The sequence below is a fragment of the Rhinopithecus roxellana genome, chromosome 4 (genome assembly GCF_007565055.1).
Source record: "Rhinopithecus roxellana isolate Shanxi Qingling chromosome 4, ASM756505v1, whole genome shotgun sequence".
Lineage (NCBI taxonomy): Eukaryota > Metazoa > Chordata > Mammalia > Primates > Cercopithecidae > Rhinopithecus > Rhinopithecus roxellana.
Genome location: NC_044552.1, coordinates 121,279,135 through 121,300,942, shown reverse-complemented (window position 1 = coordinate 121,300,942; position 21,808 = coordinate 121,279,135). Strand labels below are relative to the sequence as shown.

Below are 21,808 nucleotides of genomic sequence, written 5' to 3'. Positions count from 1 at the left end.
AATACACAGTTAAAGCCTAGCAGTTAGATCATTTTCTGCTTAACAAAGAGAAATTTTCTGTTTACTACAATTTTAACTTCCAATGGGAATCCAGAAGGCTAGGCTATTCTTCCTTTGGTAATAAACACCTGGATACTGTCCTCTTAACACTCTGTGAATGGTGATTTGGGGAGGTGAGAAAGGTGTATTTAGCCTCTAAAGCGTACATCACAACATAATCCTATCAACTTTAGGTCACACATGATAATCTCAAATTGCTAAAAATAATAGCTCCAGACCAAAATGATGTAACTTGCATAGCAAGACTTTATTGCATATTCTCGTGTAGCATATACTGTTTTCTGTCTATATTGTAAAATATATAGTGCCTTACCTCTTCAACTAAACTAAGAGCTCCAGAAGTTTGTTTTCTGATGTATTTTACAACATCCAGTCCAGTGCATGGTACACACTAGGCACTCAAATATTTAATAAAATTATTTATTTAAGAAAAAAAGGAACATACTCTCTAACCCAGTGATTCTCAGCTTGGGAGGAACAGGTAGATCAAAATAAAAGGGACATCCTTGCTCCTCCCCCTTTTAAAAACCACTGTCACTAGGAGACACTGATCCTGACAAGTGTTCTCTCACGTGTCATGGGACAGAAAAAAAGATTTAGAACTATTTATCTGGTATAAAACTAATTTTATAGATAAAGAAGTCGGGCTCACGTAAATTAAACAATTTGTTCACACTCATTTCACATTACTTGCAAATTATAATCACCTAACCTATTGTTGACTGGTTTCAGGTTCCTAACTAAAAAGGCATTTGAAGACCTGCCTCAAATCAGAAAATCAGATGACCTTTTAGGGTTTATGTCCTTATAATCCTAATCATTACCCATAGAAATAGATCATTTATCTCTAAATGACATCAAATGCAAGATGTTTGAACATTTTAATACTATCATCTACATAAAATAGGGTACTAGTTAATGAAAACTATTGTCTAGGGATAATGCTCTTAAATGCAATCCAAACCATCAAGTTGGGTTTCTTTCTTCACATAAAATCCTCAACTGAATGTGAGAAATATTACAAGGGAGAATTTTTAAAAGTAAACTTGTGGCATTAAGTAATTTCAATTTTAATTAGTATCTATAAAGATGTGAAACACTAATGTAGAACACTAGTTTTTGTTTTAAATTTAAAATGCCTTTATAACTTTTAATCAATATTTTGAAAGTATTCTGAATCAAAAGTATTTTGAGATCTAAAAATTTATTCCACATTTAAAAATATATAAAGAAAAGGAGGAAAATATAGGCTACAGAAATGTATGTATAATATAAACTTAACATATAGAAATGCATAGAAAAAAACTGAAAAAATAAAGCAAAGATAAATTATGCTACCTCAAGGTAAGAAAATTATGAGTGACTTTTTTCCCTTTTATTACATTAATATATTACTTTGACATTGTGAAAAGGTGATTTGAAAGATTTCAAAAAGGGGAATTTTTTATTATATTTATACGGCTTAGAAATATTCAAAACAAATTCACAACAGACTTTTAATGTGAGACAAATTCACAATTTAAAGTCATTCAGATAAAAATGCCTTGGTGAAAACAACATTCAAGCTTATTTTAAAAAAAACAAACAAACCAAAAAAAAAAACTGAGGTTTTCCAGGTAAGTACACTTTTGCCACAATCGATATTATTCCTATAAATGTTTCAATGTGCCAGTACATGTAGATACACGTACACACACACAAAAATTAAGATTTTCAAAATTTCAAAGAAATCAGTGTTAAATTTCCAATGAAAAAAACACCACTTAAAATATGAAATCATTTCACTGAATCTGACTAAACATTTAAATTCTAGTTACCAGATGTACATTCAGAAAGTACCCCACCTAGGCTATAGAGAATAAACCACTTCCTTCAATAGCACTGTTGCACTGATTGTGATTTATTTGTTATGAATTACTTTCCCACTTTAAAGCAGCTTTCTAGCATAACTTGTGTCATCAAATCCATTATAAAGCATCCATCTCCTATCACAATAGAAGAAAACAACCTAAAAGATGCACTGAGCCCAGATTTCAATTTTATGTAAATAGCACTGAACCAGCAATTTCTTAAAACAAAGACATTTAAATGAACAAATTCAACCTACATATTAGATTGGATTATATACCTTGAGGTAGTATATGCAAAATTTACAATCTAATACATGCAATGAATTTAAATTATATTATGACCACTCTATAGCACTAAGAATTCTTATTACTAATAATTTTCCTTCAAAAAGATTTATATTTTATTTGAAAATATTATTACTGTGACTGAAAATTTTGTTGGACTAGAAATAGGACAGCCTATAAAACAAAGTCTTTTTACTTTACAGAATGAAACAGTATACAACCTTTAAAAAATAACAAGGAAAAAAACCTACACTAAACAAATACATTGGTGTTTTTTAACATTCTGTCCTAGGACTTCTCTTTCATTTATCCCAAACTCTCTCTGAGAGATCTCATTTATATCCCCATCCCTGGAACTATCTACCCTTGGGTCTCTCCCTAATCACATTAATTTTTCTGTCCTAAGCTTAGGCATATTATTTATAAGCAAAGCTAAGAATGTATATTTGAGAAATACCTCCTCAGCAATGCAGAATAATCTAAATTGAGTAAGTACCAACCACACACCAAGAAATGCTATAATGACTTAATATATACTATAACGGCTCATTTAGCATTGCAACTACCAGAAAAAATAAGAACTATAACCCTACTTTTGCAAATGAGGAAACTGTAGCATAGGGTTAAGTAATTTGCTAAAGGCCACACAGCTAGTGCTGAAATCTAAATCCAAGCACTCTGACACAAGCACCAGTGCTCTTCTAAATTAATGTGGAAACTAGCAGTGAGAATCAACTCTGGTCACAAAAATCAGAAAAATAGTGAACATCTGGATACACGAAAAAGTTCAGGAGAAATAAAAATTTCATAGTATGCATGAGCTGAAATAAGGAAAAAAAGGTTTACAAGGACCTTACTGAAAACTTTAAGGGTTCTAGAATCAGAGATGATAAATGAAAATTAAACTGTGTTAATCAAATTTAATAGGCATCAAAATTTACTAATACTCTGTATATTTAGGTGCTACACACTGTTTTTAGTGACAATAAAATACACATACACAGGTCTTCATAGATTCAGCATAATCCTTATTTCAACCTAGGATTTTCAGAAACATGACCTTAAAGACAGGGAGAGGTTACTCCATTTGAATAATCCTGAAAAAAAATTTAGTTTTAAAAAAGATATAAAACAAGATCATTGTATATCTCCAGATATAATACATTATTTCCAAACACCATTTTGAATTCATGTGTGTGAGCAAAAGACTTAGTAATGGCACCAATACCCAGAAATAACTCCATAGTAACAAATATAACGAATTTTAAAGCAATTAGTAAAGGAAAAGGAAATTAATATTGTTTGGGGACTACTATGTAGATGTATAACTATTCTATCCTGACAGTGTATTCTGCGGGGGGGAAGGAAAATGAAAAATATAGTATGCCTTTTATTTAAAAAACCATAATAAAAAATCCCTATATGTATGTGTCTATTTTTATAAATGGTTACGTGAAAGAATATACATCAGACTGTTAAAATGGCTAAATGGAGAAAGGGATAACAGGTAAAAGGGCCTACATAAAAACATTATGAATGATTTAAAAAAAAAACCCTCCAAAAAAAAAACTCACTGGAAGTAACTTGAGCATCTCAATTCATTAGACTTTAACATGATAATCCACTTTTTAACCGCATTTGTTCCTTAAGTGGTAATAAAAGAACACTACTTCTTTGAACTAAGTTCAATGATCATTTCCTGGGCATGTTCCAAGAGCAAGACATTATGAAAATTGCATTATATGGGTTACTTTACTTCTCAGAAACTTGTAAGGTAGACATTATTTTCTCATGGATAAATGGTATTTTTGGCAATGCTGACCTATAACAGCATGTTCAATGCACTATGGACACAATTTTCAGGGACACAAGGTAACTGCCATAAGCCCAAGAAAAACTGCATAATTTATCTTTTATCCACTGTCAATGAATGAAAACTTCAATACAAATACAAAATCCTTCAGTGGAGTATAATTATCCTTTATGAAATAACACTATCAATGCCATTATGGGTAATAATTAAATTTAAGAATTAGTATAATCTTTCTGAAGAAATGTGCTAAAAGTACTATATGTACAATATGTACTAAAAGTCTTAAAAATGACCATCCCTTTTTATCCAGCAATTCCACTCTAAAATTTTATCTTTTATATAACAATAAATTGAAACACTTAAGTTCCTATAATAACCAGACAGCTAGACAATGGAATACTATGAAATCTAAATTTATTGGTATTAAAAAAGGGTCTATGTGTGGTTGTCAGAGACTAAGGGGAGGGCAAAATGAAGAGCTGTCTAATGTTGCACATGATTAAGTTAAAATGGGTTTTTCAAAAAGGCAGATGACCACTTTTTTAAAAAAAGGACTAATACACTCTAATATGTAGAAACACACACAAAGGATAAAAATGAAGACTTCAGTATCACAAACATATTGCTGTGAATGCTGTTTCTACCATTTACTTGTTTTGTGGACTTGGGGAAGATGTTTACACATTCTGGAGCTTCAGATCCTCCAACTATAAAACCAGCATAAAAATAATCCCTACTCTATATGATTATTATGAATACTAAGTGATAGCAGATATAAAGAATTTAGTACATTTGGTGTAAAGTACTCATTAATATTGCCTACGATTACTGCTTAAATGCATCAAAATGCTACATAATTCTAGATTCCATAGGATTAGGTATGCACTTCCTCTTAAACTGGTTCTCAATAAACAATATTATTGAAGCTGGTACTTACAATGGCACCAAGCTAGCAAATATTAAGAAACTAAATTATACAGTATTTTAAGTCAAACAGAATTGTTGTTTTACAATCCAAAGACCACAAAGTGATCTGAAATTTAAACAGACTAGCAAATGACTTCATTTCTTAGGACTGCTAATTTGCAGGATTTAGAAATATACCAATTGTCTATACATGAATGTCAAGTCTCTTGTTTAAATAATACTAGCAGAAAAAAAAACTAAAAATAATTTTAAAATACCCTACTAATGATAACGTTGGTTTCCTTGACAATGGATTCAGTTTTATCCCTAAGATACTTATCACTTAACAAGATTAAACTGTTACAGAATAAAAGTTTGTTGCAAGAAAGTAATGTATAACAATGAAAAGGGCACTGGAGATTCAAAGAACTCTATTCAAATTACAATTGGCCTCTTAACACCCATCTAAAATTAGGCAATTTATTTATTTTATATGAGCCTCAGTTTCTCCACCTACCTCAAAGGTTCTTATAATGACCAAATAAAACATACACAAAGCCTGATGCATAGCTGATACTCAAAATGTTAACTCACCATCCTATCTCCCCTTGAGAGGTAGCTCCCAGAACAGGAAGCTTTACAGATAACCAAAAAAAAGCAGTCACCATGTTCAGACTGAAAGCAGTTGGCCATAAAGGTACTTCTATTAAATCAGAGACCTAGCCCCTTAGAGGCTACTCTAAAACTCAAGGGGAAAGTTTGTACCTTAGTTTTATGTCCCCTATGCCTAGTATGTTTTTCTAATTTAAAAAAAGGAGCATGCAATTAATGCTGGCTAAGCTAAATTTTATTTGTCCTCTCCCTCCATTCTATTATTTGGCTACTTAGCACATAAAAACCACTCAAAAATTACTTTTTACTAAAAGGATGTATAATTGCCTTAGAATAAAACAAGAAAGTATATACAAATATACATAATGTGATTAGAATTTGTAAAGTTAAAAAAAAAGCAAGGTAATTAGTGTTAGAAGAAAACTCTATATTTAACATTCATGTAATTCATAGATGGTACCAGCTGTTCATGAAGATACGCTGTTTTGAGAGTCTAAAGCAAATTATTTTTAAATAAGGCAATTAGTGTTTCAGTTTTTCCAGTGTAGGTGTATATACAAAGAGAATCTTAAAACATAGCTGAGAACATTCTGAACTAAAGTTTTTTCACTGAAATAAACCACTTCCTTTACAAAGCCCACATAATTTTAAGCAGAAAGCCAATTAATTCTGAAGTTACCTGTATAAGTATAAAATTCTCCTGTCTAAATAAAAATACTCAGTGATGAATAAATTAATGAAAAAATATTTTCAACGAAAAATAAATTCAAAAGGGGAAACCAAAAAAGATGCACTAAATATGACTATGTTAACAATCTACTAAAAAGGATTAAAATAAAAGAGGCATTTTAAGTGCATTATTGAAAAGTTCATACAGATTTAGTAGTATTCATAATATCTCATATTTCTTTGTAACATAAACTTTTCAAATTAATCACAGGATTTATTTCCAGGATAAAGATAAAACCTCATAATACATTTGACCTCAGCAGGAAAAAAAAAAGAGGTTGCATCTTCTCATAAAAATCAAATGTTACTATGTTTCCCATTTACTGATGAGATACATAGAGATGATGGCTAAGAAAAAGACAAACACAGTAAAATAAACAAGTAGGAAAAAAATGATCTTAGGGAAACTGTTTATAGCTCCTTTATCTTTTTTTTTTTAACTTCTTGAATCTTCAATAGGGAACAACCTGCCATTAAGAACCAAAAGTGGCCAGGCGCAGTGGCTCACACCTGTAATCCCAGCACTTTGGGAGGTCGAGGTGGGAGGATCACGAAGTCAGGAGATCGAGACCATCCTGGCTAACATGGTGAAACCCTGTCTCTACTAAAAATACAAAAATTTAGCCGGGCAAGGTGGCGGGCGCCTGTAGTCCCAGCTACTTGGGAGGCTGAGGCAGGAGAATGGTGTGAACCCGGGAGGCGGAGCTTGCAGTGAGCCGAGATCACGCCACTGCACTCTAGCCTGGGCGACAGAGCGAGACTGTCTCAAAAACAACAACAAAAGAAAGAAGCAAAAGTATGACAATCATCACCTGAGTTATAAATAATATTAAAGATATTCATATACAGATATATTATGTAAAGTTTAACAGATTAACACTGAAAATGGCAAAACAATGCTAGAAAGAATATAACCTCATCATATAAAAGTAGGCTTTACTTTCTAAACAAAAGTTTTACTTGAAGGGAAAACTAGATAAAAATTCAAGAGAAAAGGAAAATGATATATAATAGCTTTCTAACTAGTACAGGTAAATCACTATTACTTAAAGCACACCTTGTCAATAGCAGCTCAATTATACATTTATTTCTTCAAACCAAGCAATACTTTTAAACAATTATCTTAATGATCTGATCAGTATAAACATTTATCAGCTACTTTATTTGTGAGGCAATGGAAATATCAATTTTGAAAACTGTAAAAAATGTCCAATTTAAATTATACATGATAGTTTTTCCAGATTTTTAGACCAACTATTTTTCTCAATGCTCACTTTTTTTTAACATTAACTATTTTTTCAATGAAATAAAATTAATCCAGTGGTAGGAAAAGCCTCAATAGGAATCATAAGAAAAACTATCTTCCAGTTGACTAATTATAAAATTTTAATCCATAAATAATATTTTTCTGAGAAGAGGGTCCTTTAAAACAATAATGATGGGCCAGGAGTGGTGGCTCATGCCTGTAATCCCAGCACTTTGGGAGGTCGAGGCAGGCGGATCACGAGGTCAGGAGATCGAGACCATCCTGACTAACACAGTGAAACCCTGTCTCTATTAAAAATACAAAAAATTAGCCAGGCAAGGTGGAGGGTGCCTGTAGTCCCAGCTACTTGGGAGGCTGAGGCAGGAGAATGGCATGAACCTGGGAGACGGAGCTTGCAGTGAGCCAAGATCGCGCCACTGCACTCCAGCCTGGGTGACATAGCAAGACTCTGTTTCCCCCCTCAAAAAAAAAAAAAAAAAAAAAAAAGTATGAATTTTAATTTCTGAATTTTCCTGTGGAAGAGTTTGTGTTACTCAGTTTTATATACTTGGGGGTGTTTTTTTTTCTTGGTAGATTTAAGGTGGCAAGGAAAATAACATCAGAAAATTAAGATTATTCCACAATTTTATTCCCCAAATACATGCTTTTTTAGCAGTTCATTCATGGGAATGTATAACACAATTATAAAATAATACTCTAAGGTTATATGTATTTGCTGTTAACAAAATGAACTAAAATATTGTCTAAATTATGTTAACATGTAATATATTATTTTAGAAGTTAGTTCTAATTTATTACCAGAAGAGGCTAATTTTATGTAAATACTAGGAAGTTCACATTCTAAAACTACAGATATATTAAAATACTGAAAATTTCTCTGGGGGAAAAAAGAGAAATCTTCTGGAATGTTTAGTGGTATCAAGTTGACATGATACTGGAACTATTATATGCAAGCTCCTAAATCTTTAGGACAAGGCCTGTTGTATCACATACCGAGAAAGAAATGATCACAAGCCTCTCAGATCAGTCTAGTTTCACAGTTGAAAAGGGGGTATCTAATCTAACAAGTGCCCTTGGAAAAATACATCCAGTTTAAGAGCCAAAGCAAAGATGTTTCTATCCCACTCTTCTTCCAAAAGACACCCATCCCATTTTCCCGAAAGAGAGAGAGCAAGAAAAACAGAATACTGTACTTTCAAAAAAGTAGGAAACAGTCATAACACCAAAGCACAAACTATGAAGAACATCTTACCAAACAGAAATGTGGATCAAACTCAGTGTACTTGAGAAACATAGGACTCCAGATTCTGTCCAGAAGCCAGAGTTCTCCAAAGTTGGAAACATACCTCTGAAGGACCCAACAAAAGAGTCATCAAGAAAATAGCAACAGTGACGGCTAAGGAAGAATCTCGGAACCCATCCACAACAAGGACAAGGAAATCATAAAAACCTTCGAAAGAGAATTTCACTTAGCCTTTCACTGTTTCTGTTTTGCCTCAAAGAGAGAAAATTGACACTGCTGAGAAAACTGCTGCAACATGACCTAAGGATAAACAGCAAGTTCAAGAGTACAAGGTGGACCAAGCTCAGTCACCACACCCCTCCCATTATTCTTTATAAAATGCTGTCAAAAAAGAAATCCCTCCCTTTTTCAAATATTCAAAGAGGGCATGACATAGAAGCTATAGGTAGATACTCTAAAAATAAATATGGAGGAAAACAAAAGGCAGATGAAGAATATGTAACAGTTGAATGTAAAAAGAAAAAGACAGGGTTTTTAAAGTTTTATGATATCAAATACAGCAAAGAAAATACAGTCTCTGACACAAGAGCTTAAAAGAAAGACACAGAGGATAAAATAAAGATGATAAAAACAAATAGGAGGAAAAATGGAAACGTAAGCCAGCAGGGCTCAGAAGAACAGAGGGAGAATGGGAAACTCCTGTAGAAATAAAAACCACACTGGAGGTGGCAGAATCGAGGTAGCTAGTTAGCAACATGCAACAACAGAAAACAGTAGAGCAGCAGCTGCAAATTCCTCCAGGAAAGAAACAGGAATGCTAAACTATTATTTTCCATTTGTCATGCAAACACAGGCCACAAAATCACTTTTAAAATAACTAATAAACTGTTTTTAAAAACTGTTTAATAAATTGTTTTAAAAAATTGTTTAAAAGCTAATAAATTCAGTAAAGGTGTAAAGGAGAACACCTTACCTAAGAATTTAAAATATTAACAAAATTAATGGGAAACGGAAAAGGGGTGAATTGTAAATGTTCACATCTCCATTTTTAACAGTGAGAGATCAATATGCATTGTTTAAAGTTAGTGAAGTTAAAAAGATAAAGTATGTTATTACATGATAAAAATAAACTATCAAATTTCCAAGTTATCAAAGAATACACAAAGATAAAAACAAACACAAATCATATCAAAATATGTAAATATAAAAGACAACAACTTTTTAAAAAATGACAGACATTATTATCTGGTCTATTAATAACATAAATGAGAAGAACCCATCTATTAAAACAAAGACTCTCTATCCAAACCCAAGTATATAAATACAGGAGATACAACTAAACCTAAGCGACTCAAAACATTGAAAGCAAAAGAAGGGACAAATAAAACTTAAGAGAAAGCAGCAATCATGATATTAATGCTAAACTGAATTTAAGGCAAAAAGCAAAAAACTAGCAAAAAGTGAAACTTAATGATAAATTCAAATCCATAGAAAGATCATGTATCTTTGTATATCAAATATTACAGAGTAAACTCTCCAGGCAATATGAAATAAAAATGCAAGAGTGTTATATATTAACTTACCACTCTCAGCCTATCGCCAATCAAAAAAACAAAAAAAAACAAAAAAAAACAGATTATAAGAATAACGAACAGGCCGGGTGCGGTGGCTCACACCTGTAATCCTAGCACTTTGGGAGGCCGAGATGGGTATATGGCTTGGGCCCAGGAGTTCAAGACCAGTATAGGTAACATGGCAAGACCCCATCTCTACTAAAATTACAAAAATTAGCCAGGTGTGATTGCAGGCACCTGTAATCCCAGCTATTCGGGAGACTGAGGCCTGAGAATAGCTTGAACCCAGGAGGCAGAGGTTGCAGTGAGCCGAGATGGCGCCACTGCACTCAGGCCTGGGCGACAGAGTGAGACTCCATCTCGAAAAAAAAAGAAAAATAAGCTAACAGAAAATTATTGTATTTTGTATTCTGCAAACAGAACAGTGTTGCAGACAAATGCCTATGAAATACATTGGGTCGCAAAGACAAACTCAATAAACAGAGTACAGACCAAATACTCTGATAAACAGTATAATAAAACCAGTAATCATAACAAAAATAACAAAACTCCCCAACAACCAAAATTCTAAAACTCTCTTGGACTGTTGGCTTAAAAAGGAAATGAAAATTAAAATTGTTGATTATCCGGAAAATAACAGTAACTCGAAAAGAACCCATCAGCCACCGCAAATGTAGTAGTCACAGGAAAAATAATGACTATAGAGATACAATTAAATAAAAATAAAGTGAGAATTATGCATATCAACTTTAAAATATTAGAAAGGAACAAGCAAAGGATGAGGCTAGATTCTAACAGTTTATTTAAACAGAGATCTGAAATTTACGTGGCAAAATGTTAGCTTGTTAAAACCAAGTGCTAGTTCCATGAGTGTGTGTTACATTATTTTCTGCATCTTTCTGTTAGAAATTCCATACATAAAAACTAACTTTTTTTTTTTTGAGACAGTCTCACTCTGTCACCCAGGCTGGAGTGCATTAGCACAATCTTGGCTCACTGCAACCTCTGTACCCAGGCTCAAGCAATCCTCCCACCTTAGCCTCCCAAGTAGCTGGGATCACAGATGTGTGCCACCACGCCCGGCTAATTTTTTTGTATTTTTGGTAGAGATGGGGTTTCGCTATGTTGCCCAGGCTGGTCTTGAACTCCTGAGCTCAAGTAATTCACCTACCTCGGCCTCCTAAGTGCTGAGAATACAGGCATGAGCCACCGTGCCTGGCCATAAAAAACTTTTAAGATGAATTAAAAATGCATATATGTTAAATATTCTACTCAGAAGGATAGGAAATAAAAAGCAAAAAACATAAGGAAAATACATGAAGTCATACACAAACTTACAAAGTAATGAATTAAACCAGGAGAACTAATTACAGATCTAGGAACTAAAATTTAGGGAAGAAAAAACAAAATAAATTGCAAGGTAATTAAAAAAAAAATGCTGGGCAGAGAGAAAGGGGAGACTAGAGGAGAGAAAGCCATACTGAAAATAAGAAAGGAGAAGTAACTACAGACATAGAAAAATCTAAAAGAAAAAGACAATGTTTGGTACAATGCACAACAAACACATTTGTCACCTTGGATGAAATGGATGTTTTTCTAAGAAAATTAAAACTTTTAAAACTGATCCCAGAATCTTCGAAAAGATAAATCCTATCATAAAGCAAATCATTTAAATGCTACTGAATTATTTGAAGATAAAATCATTCTAAATTTTTTGTAAAACCATCACAAGAAAAAACAATATCCAAAGAGCATACACATACACACAATTTCAAGTAATTTTATGAATAGATGAAATCATCTTAAATAAAATGTTAGCAAATAAAATCCATCACATTAAAAGAAAAATCCACCATGACCAACTGGAGATGGTTCTACATCATAAGACTAGAACAATACTAGAAAATCTACTAAAATAATAATAATGTCTAACGTTATCTAAAGCCTTTGGCAACTCTGGAGACAGTGTTTTTTTCCTTCAGAAATCTCTTGCTAGCAATAAATACAACAATAAAAATTATAGCTGGATTTTCTTTTTTTTAGTAACGAGACAAGCTGTTTCTAAAGCTCATATGGGAAAAAGAGGCATGTCAGATAACTCAGGAAAACTACAATAAGGAGTGAAAAAAACAAGACAGCCTACCAAATATTAAAACAGGTACTAAAAAGCTATAGTAATTTAAAAAGCTACTACGATAAATCTATCTTTCCACAAAGAGAAAAGATGGTGGAGAAATAAGATTCCTATGTTAGCCCTTAATATCAGCTAAATCAAAGATCCAACTGAAAAACAATGAATCTGACAAATGTATTAGAAAAAACAAGGATACTTTTTAAAAAATTATCTTGTCACAGTGGAGCATAACTTTCCAAAACCCTAAGAAAAAAGGCTAACAAATCTGAATACATAAAAGTTCAAAATCTATCTTCTTAAAAAATGACCTGACAAACTAGAAGCCAGAAAGTGTTTTCCATGCATATAACAATTTTTATGACTAATTTTCTTAGTATATAAATATGCACATATATGTGTGCATATGGATCCACACATATACATACACATACACACATACACAGACACACACATCCTAAAAATCATGAAATGAGAGATAAACCAGCAGAAAAGTGGGGAGATTAAGAGTAGACAGGGAGAAAAATATAGCTTTATAGATAAGAAATATAAATAAATGAAAAAAAATTTTCCAATTATCAGGTTGGTATAATACCAAAAGGAATAATACCCCTATCTATAAGAATTTGGGCAGAAATGCTCATACACTAGTGGGAGGGAAATCAATTTCTATTAAGAGCAATTAGGCAATATCTATCCAAAACTTTCAAGTGTATCAGCTCAATTTCTAGAAATGTAGGATGTTCATTTATTATCAGCAATAACAACTGGAACACTTAAAATGTTCATCAACAGAGGCTGTTTAAATAAATTATGGTACAATCATATTACAGAATTCTAGGTAGCTGTTAAATGAGATTGATCTGTATATGGCAGTAAAGAAAGTTCTGCAAAATGCTTTAAGTGATACATATGCAAGTGTTACAGTATATTCTCCACTTGTATAAAAAGGTATCCTTACATTCACATATGTGTAACATGCTAATGAAACCTTTGGAAGAATAAAGAAGAAACAGTGTATTTACAGTGGCTTCCTCTAAGGAACAAGATTGTGGGACCATATTAGGAGACAGACTCAATTTTTACTTAAAATCCTTGCCTACGTTTATGTGCCAGACATATTCTGAGTTGGGAATACAGCAAAATTCCTGTATTTGTAGGACTTACGTGGAAGGGGGGTGGAGGGAGAGCAGAGAGAAAACATAACAAAAACAAGTATATATACAACAAACACAGTGTCAGAGGATATAAGTGCTGTTAAGAATAAACCAGAGTTACAACAGAAAGTCTATGCATGTGTGAGAGAGGAATTATGACTTCACATGGGGTGGTAATAAAGGGAGAACAGTGAACTATGGGTGCATATGAAAGTTCCCCTACCCTATGATTGAGAGTAAAGTGATATTGAAACTACAATTCAAACAGCGATTAGCCAGGAGGGAAGGGGGAGAGAAAAAAGGCAAGCACTATAGAAGCAGAGGAAACTCAGGTAGGTGTTCTTGGGTAGGTTTGGGTAAACAGGTAAAAAACAGAAATGAGTTCATAAAGAGGCTCAGGAAATAAAAGGATTTAGATAGGGAGAGAGAAAATTAGATCTTTAGTTTAGAAAACTTATTCTGGCCAAAATAAACTGAAAAGTCAAGAAACCAGTTAGATGTTTAGGTAATTCTGCTAAAAGCTAATGGCTTGTAAAAGGAAAAGTAACAGTAAATAAAATAATAAAAATAAAAGTAACAATAAAGAGGAAAAGTAACAATAAAGAAGAAAATAATGAAGAGGAAAAATAACAATAAAGAGTAGCGGGCCAAAAAATGTACAGTTGATTCTCATTATTCACAGGTTCCACATTTGTGAATTCACCTAATCACAACAAATTTACTTGTAATCCCAAAATCACTACTCACTTTTGCACTCACTTGTGGACATGTGCAGAGCAGCAAAAAATTTGAGTCATCCAACATGCAAGTTCCCAGGTGAGGTGAGGAAGGTGACAGTCGGCCTTCTTGTTACAGCTCTCATACTGTAAATAAATGTCCTTTTCATGGTCTACTTAGTGTTACATTTTTTCCAGTTTTGTACTTTTTGTTGGTAATTTTGTGCTTTTGTTGATAATTTTTAAAATGGCCTGTAAGTGTAGTGCTTAGTATTCTAAACACAAGAAGGCTAGGCTGTGCCTAACAAATAAAAGATGTCAGATAAGGCATGAGTTACAGTGCTGTTGGCCTGAGTTCGGTGTTAATGAATCCATGCTACACACATCCATTAAATAAGGTGTCTTTAAATAGAGACACATATAAAACAATGTTATGTATTCACTGATTGATGAAAATGTTATGAGAGGCTTAATAAGGTGTCTTTAAATAGAGACACATATAAAACAATGTTATGTATTCACTGATTGATGAAAATGTTATGAGAGGCTCACAGGAACCTACCCCTGTATTTCTTGTAGGAGCAATGGTTCAGTATTCATTACTTCAGTGATTGCAGTGACTATAAAACATAACTACTGCAAATAACAAGAGTCGACTATATATGTATGCATATTATATGCACACACACATATATTTACTTATTTATAAGGTGGGAATAACAGGAATGGTAATCAATTATGAGTAGCAGGTAAAGAGAGATGAACCAAGGATGATACTAGGTTCCTGGTTTTGGTTAACTAGATGGTGATAGTAATAACAAAGACGGGAAACAGAAGAGAAGGTGGCACTTTGGATGAGGAAGACAAAGATGTCAGCTTTGAAGGGTATAATATGCTACACTGTAATAAAGATAATCATGTGTTGAAGTGTGCATATATCGCCCTCCCCTTTGACATAAGAATACTATCTTTGTTCATCTTGGGTTATATCTTTTCATCTAAAATGCTTTTCTTCACTCATCCAATAGAAATCAGGCATGTCAATTTCAGAAATAAATACGCATCTTATCACTTCTTTTTTTTTTTTTTTTTTTTTTGAGACGGGGTCTCACCACACTGCCCAGGCTGAACTTGAACTTCTGGGCTCAAGTGGCAATGCTCCTGCCTCAGCCTCCCAAAGAGCTTGGACTACAGGTGCATGCCACCACCATACCCAGCTCATCATTTCCTTTGCCTTCCACTGTCATCTCTGCAATTACATGGCCAATATTCATCACAACCTATACTTATATAGTATTTCTAGGTGAGTCCTAAAAAGTAAAAAGAATATATAAAATTTTACCCCATGGAAAGCAAGAATTCTAAATGGCAAATATCTTAAAAGAAAATTTTCACAAACAGGTAGTTTGTTTTTTAATTTGTTTATAGAAATAAAACAGTACTTTCAGCATAAATGATTAAAAGATCATTCAGAAATATCAAGTTTATATAGAAAATCCTAATGGATAGATTGCATGTTTTCACACTTGATTTAGGAAAATCTCAGAATTTTAATCTTTCAGTGTAGCTTTTACAAAATATATACAAACTCAAAATGTGACAAATTTTTTACAATCAAAAAATTAAAACTGTATAACTGCATAAACTGAGTTTTATATCATTATAAATATACAGGTAAAGGAAAATGAGTGTAGAAATTCATATTAATCCCTCCCTGTCTAGTCCGCATTATTTATGTATAATCTACTGTTTATATACAAAACAATTTTTGAACTATTATAAAATTGACTTTATAACCAAATATATACCTGCATGAACACAAAAGAGAAAACATGTTGATACACAATTCTTTCTCAACATACAATGTATACTTGTTTATTTGCAATGGTCCACATATAGATTCAGGGTCAATTTAAAAAGGGAAATAATCATAAGAGAACTCATTATTCTTCTCTTTAACTGTATTTTATCTTCAGTGGTTTCTTTTACTTACAAAAAATGAGCACCTTATTAGTTTTATCCCTGGTATGACAATTAGTTACATGACCCCCTACTGAGTACTAAAAACTAAATATAAAACACTGACTGTAGTTATCATTACATATGAGAAGAAAAAGAGTAAAAGGTAAGTTTAAGAAAGACAGATTCAAAGCTAAAAGGAGAAAAAGAGGTTAAAATGCCAGTTTAGTAACTAGGAAAGGTTTTAAAAAGGAAAAGTTTTAAAAAGTGCTCTGTACAGAAATGAAACCCTGGTTCTTGGCAATTTATTGTAAGAAGAATCATATCCAAAAGAGCCAACTAAAGACTTTAGAATGCAAAAGGACAAAACATCCATCCATGAACAACATCAGATCTTTTAAGAAACCAAAAAGAGTGAAGAGCAAAAATTGTTTTTAATGTATTTTATATCATTTAGAATATAATTACAATAATATTTCTACTCCTAAAGTAAATTATTAATGCCCTTGATCATAATGCAAGTAAAAACAGCTTTGCATCTTAAAATTTATAGCTGAACTGGAAAGTAAAGTAAACTAAAACACCTAGCATACCTGAGCTACTAAGACAGCAGTCAATAAACAGCAGCTGGTACAGAATATACACTTAGTGCCAACAATCACAAGGAGCATATTCATGAACAAGCAGACACTTGGCTTTTTACCAAGGACCAATGGCCAAGGGTGGAAGGTGGAAAGGTCTGCTCAGTTCCATCTTTGCAATCTCAGAGACTGTGACATTCCCTTAGTCAACAGGGCAAGTACTTGTCGTGTACATGCCTGACAGACCAGTAGCCAAGCCAAGGAAAATGGGAAGCCTGGAAACCTATTTAAGATATCGGTGCCATCTCTTACCACCCTATAATATATAATTTTTTTCCCCACCAAAAGAATCTCATACCTGGTAGTTACAACCCTAATCAGCCAAAAAATGGAGACCTAGTTCACCCGACAAGGTCTACTACATGGCTTTAAAAGTATTGCATTTCCACTTGAAAATTACTTTGTTATGAAAGAAGGTAACACAATAGTGCTGCTATTCAACTACAGTATAGATTACGTAAGTATTTGGGGATTCATGTGCAATGTGGACCACCTGTGCAGCACTTAACCTATCAGTAATTATCATCAGTTACAAACAAACTCTTATAATTCAATTAATTCACTGCTAAATTGAAGACTGCCAATATATACATCTAGTTCAATCATACACTAATTCAAAGTTACTAAAATGTTTGACCAAGGTTCAAGACTAGAAAAACAATCTCAACCATTGGGATAATTAAAATTTTAAAATCAATCACAAAATATAGCTTGTGATTTAAATGATCTCCTAACCATTAGTATTATGGTGCACTGATATATTCAATTAAAAAACAAAAACCTGAAGACATCACAAGAAATCAAGAAGCGTTTGGTTTAAAAAAAAAAAAAAAAAAAGACATAATGCCATCTTAACTTTTCCCATCAAAATACTGAATATAAAAACATCACACAGAGATTAAAATTTTGGAATGTCATTCTGAAAATAAACAGAAACAAAAGTAATACAAAAAAGTATCAAATGTAAAGTAGCTGCCAGAGAAAAAATATTTACCGGGAAAAGACCAGCCTTTTTATTTTCATTAAAAAAAATATTTGGCCAGGCGTGGTGGTTCATGCTTGTAATCCCAGCACTTTGGGAGGCCGAGGTGGGCGGATCACCTGAGGTCAGAAGTTAGAGACCAGCCTGGCCAACATGATGAAACCCCATCTCTACTAAAAACACAAAAATTAGCCAGGCATGGTGACACACACCTGTAATCCCAGCTACTCGGGGGGCTGAGATAGGAGAATCACTTGAATCTGAGAGGCGTAGGTTGCAGTGAGCCGAGATCATGCCACCGCACTCCAGGCTGGGGAACACAGTGAGACTCCGTCTCAAAAAAATAAAATAACGTTTTAGATACAACTGTATTATATTTTTGCAAGGAATACTAATAATATCTCCATCGTTTTATGCAAAAAGCTGTAATTCCTAAGTAGCATTTTTCCTTGGTATTCCTTATTTCTAGAAATTATTCATTCAAGTCAGTCAGATGTTATTCTTGGCATTAATAAGTCCATTCTACTGATTTCTGCCTTTAAGGCATGATTCTCAAACAGAAATACACATTTTGGGGAATAATTTTGAAAATACACATTCCCAAGTGCCATTCCTCAGAGACTGCTTCAGCATATATGGAGTGAAGCCTCAGTGTCTGTGTTCTGAAGTAATTCCTCCAGTGATTCTGATTGCTAGTTGAGAACCACTGCTTTAAGGGATTAATTACATACTTATTCTAATGATTAGAAAAGCTTTTATTGATCCCCCATTGCTGAAATTTTGTCACTGTGGGGCACACAGCTGTCAGTAGCAAAAAGGAAAACTCTACATTCCATTACTTACTGTAAAGAACAAGTTAGGCCTTGTGGCACCGTGGCTCACGCCTATAATAATCCCAGCACTTTGGGAGGACGAGGAGGTGGATCACAAGGTCAAGAGATCAAGACCATCCTAGCCAACATGGTGAAACCCCGTCTCTACTAAAAATACAAAAATTAACTGGGCATGGTGACACACGTCTGTAGTCGCAGCTACTCAGGAGGCTGAGTCAGGAGAATCGCTTGAACCTAGGAGGCGGAGGCTGCAGTGAGCGTCACTGTCACTGCACTCCAGCCTAGTGACAGAGAAAGACTCCATCTTAAAAAATAAGAAGAACAGGCCGGGCGCGGTGGCTCACACTTGTAATCCCAGCACTTTGGGAGCCCGAGGCAGGTGGATCACAAGGTCAGGAGATGGTGGAGACCATCCTGGCTAACACAGTGAAATCCGTCTCTACTAAAAAAAAAATTAAAAAAAAAAAAAAAGTAGCTGGGCATGGTGGCGGACGCCTGTAATCCCAGCTACTCGGGAGGCTGAGGCAGGAGAATGGCATGACCCCAGAGGCAGAGCTTGCAGTAAGCCGAGATCGCACCACTGTACTCCAACCTGGGCGACAGAGCAAGACTCTGTCTCAAAAAAATAAAATAAAATAAAATAATAACGATAATAATAAGAAAGAAGAAATAATAATAGTAATGAAGAAGCAGCAGCAGAAGCAGAAGCAGTAGCAGAAGAAGCAGAAGCAGAAGAAGCAGCAGAAGCAGAAGCAGCAGCAGAAGCAACAGCAGTAGCAGCAGAAGAAGCAGAAGCAGCAGCAGCAGCAGCAGCAGCAGCAGCAGCAGCAGCTAAAGACATCTGGTAAAATTCTCCATTCAAAGAACATGCAACCATACCTGAAAACACTTTTTATACATTTATTTTAAAGTGTATATTTAGGACAAATGGTTTTTAAAAATGTATAAAAATAATTCACATATTAATCCAACTTCTATATTTACATGGTCCCTTAAAAGATTTTTAGTTTATTATTATCAAAAACGTATTTCAACAATCTCCACAGTACTCTCAAAAGTCAGGAATTTTAAGATTTTTCTAATAGAAAAATTTTAGTATTTATCTACAGAAAAATAATGAAACTAGGAATTATATCATATTTTAAAATATGATGTCTCAGCTATGCTGTGCCACATAAGAATAATCTTCACACTAAACTATAATACCAAATGCTGGCATTTTCGTTTAAGAACAAAGCACAAAAATATTTCATAGAAAAAAATACTTTGTCATAAAAAACATAGAAAGTTGAATGCTTCAAACAAAAATATCTGAGGTCTGATTTCACAACATCAAGTTTCCATATCCACTTTGTAAACATATACTCAGTATAGGTTACCAACTTAAATAAAGCCAGTTATCACTGAAAGAAGGCATAGTTTAAAAAAAATTCAGTGCAAAAATAAGTATCAACTAATCAACTGACTTAGGACAATTTTCATAAAAATCACAATTTGAATCCCATAATATAAAGTGATCCTCTGAAGACTTTAATTAAAAATAAAAAGCTCTACAACAGCAATCAGGTTTTTCTTTTGTTACTATTCTCTAGTGAATGCTTTTTTTTGATTAGCTTTTACAATGTCATCAGGTGATGCTGATTTGAAGTCAAATGGTGTTATCGCTACAAGAGGACTTATTTCTTTGTCCTTTACATCTTGAACTTGTCTACTATAAAGAAAAGTCTTATAGAGGTCAAGGGTGCGTCGCTTGCAGCTTTTCAGTGGGTAACGAAGACACAGTGTTGAGGCAAAAGCTGAAGGTCTAGCAGCAAGGGCCTTGGTCCAAGAGAGAGAAAAAGGTGGTTTCCTGGTCAGAGAGCCTTTATTGTTTTTTTTATTATCCTTAGCAAAATTGGAATTCTTCCCTAGCTTTGAACTTAGAACTTTAGTTCGTGATGATGGACCAATGGATTGGTCTACTATAGGCTTTGGAACAAAATCTGGGTTTTTTATAAGGACACTAAGATCAATATTTGAATCTATTCCAGGAGACCTCACTTCAGATAAACTGACCTCAAAGGACTCTTTCTTAATCTGAGAGTCGTCTACATCAATTGTTTCTGCAATCAATTCAGAAAGTGACAAATTCTCAAGGTCTCTTGTGGGAGAAGCTTTATGAAATGCCAATGATGAGAGAGATCCTGTTAATTCTGATATTCCGGGTGAAGACTGACAGCGATTTGCTAATTGTGACAGGGGAAAGGATCCCAAACTTAGATCTGTGAAACTGGCAGATGACTGGTTATAAAGGTCAGATAAAGTAAAGCACTGGCTTATATTGTTTTCTTTGTGTTCCTGAAACAGTTCAGTGAGGGATGGACTTTCACACTGAGAAAACTGCAAATTATCATTTTTAAAAATGTAATTCTTGGCACTTTGTTCAACTAAAGAAACACTTCCAACTTCAGTTTCTTTACTGGCATTTAAATGATCAACAGTCATATTTTCCAATGAGCTAGTTAAGTACAAATGATTATTTGAACTTCCTAAACTGTCCTGTACGGGAATGTTTCGAAAATCAGACAGCGAATTATTTTGAATATATAAAGAATTATTCGGTGTTGTGCTCTTTATGATTATGGACTTTAAATCTGGCATTTCTTTGAATGCAGAATCATCTTTGGAAACACATTCAGATGCATGAAGTCTCAACAAATCAGCATCTAGGTTCTTTGAAAGTAGACTTTCCACACTGTCTGGAGATGATAATCTGACTGATGGCTGACTTTCACAGGAATCTCTTGACATATCATGAATTAGGTCAGCTAGTGAAAGTTCTTTTGTTAACTTACATGATTCTAGTTTCTTTTCACTTTTAAGTCTGTCAAGTTTCTTTCTTCTATGGAGTAAACAGTGACTTGGAACTGAAGAATTATGAGATAATCCATATTTTCCCACTGAGCTAGACAAATCAAAGGGTTTGCAACTATAATCCAAATGATTTACTGACTGAGGATAAGAACTTTGAACATTATCAGCTGAAACTTCAGAAGAAGAAAATAAGACTC

The 21,808-nt window shown here is 33.6% G+C and overlaps 1 protein-coding gene across 7 annotated transcripts in view; it reads right to left on the bottom strand.

Moving 5' to 3' along the window:
- The window catches only part of HBS1L (HBS1 like translational GTPase), a 93,722-nt gene that overhangs the window by 53,212 nt on the left and 18,702 nt on the right, over window positions 1-21,808 (bottom strand). The window contains exon 1 of one of the 7 annotated variants that reach the window (XM_030928684.1): window positions 21,593-21,669. The exons of 3 other annotated variants lie outside the window; for them this stretch is intronic. Coding sequence is in view for 3 of the 4 variants with exons in the window: in XM_010370746.2 (XP_010369048.2) it covers window positions 20,340-21,808 (1,469 nt within the window). In the remaining variant the exon portion in view is untranslated. Of the gene's footprint in view, window positions 1-14,374; window positions 14,479-19,644 lie in introns of those variants that run through there. 3 more of the 7 variants (XM_030928681.1, XM_030928682.1, XM_010370746.2) reach the window with 3 other exon arrangements.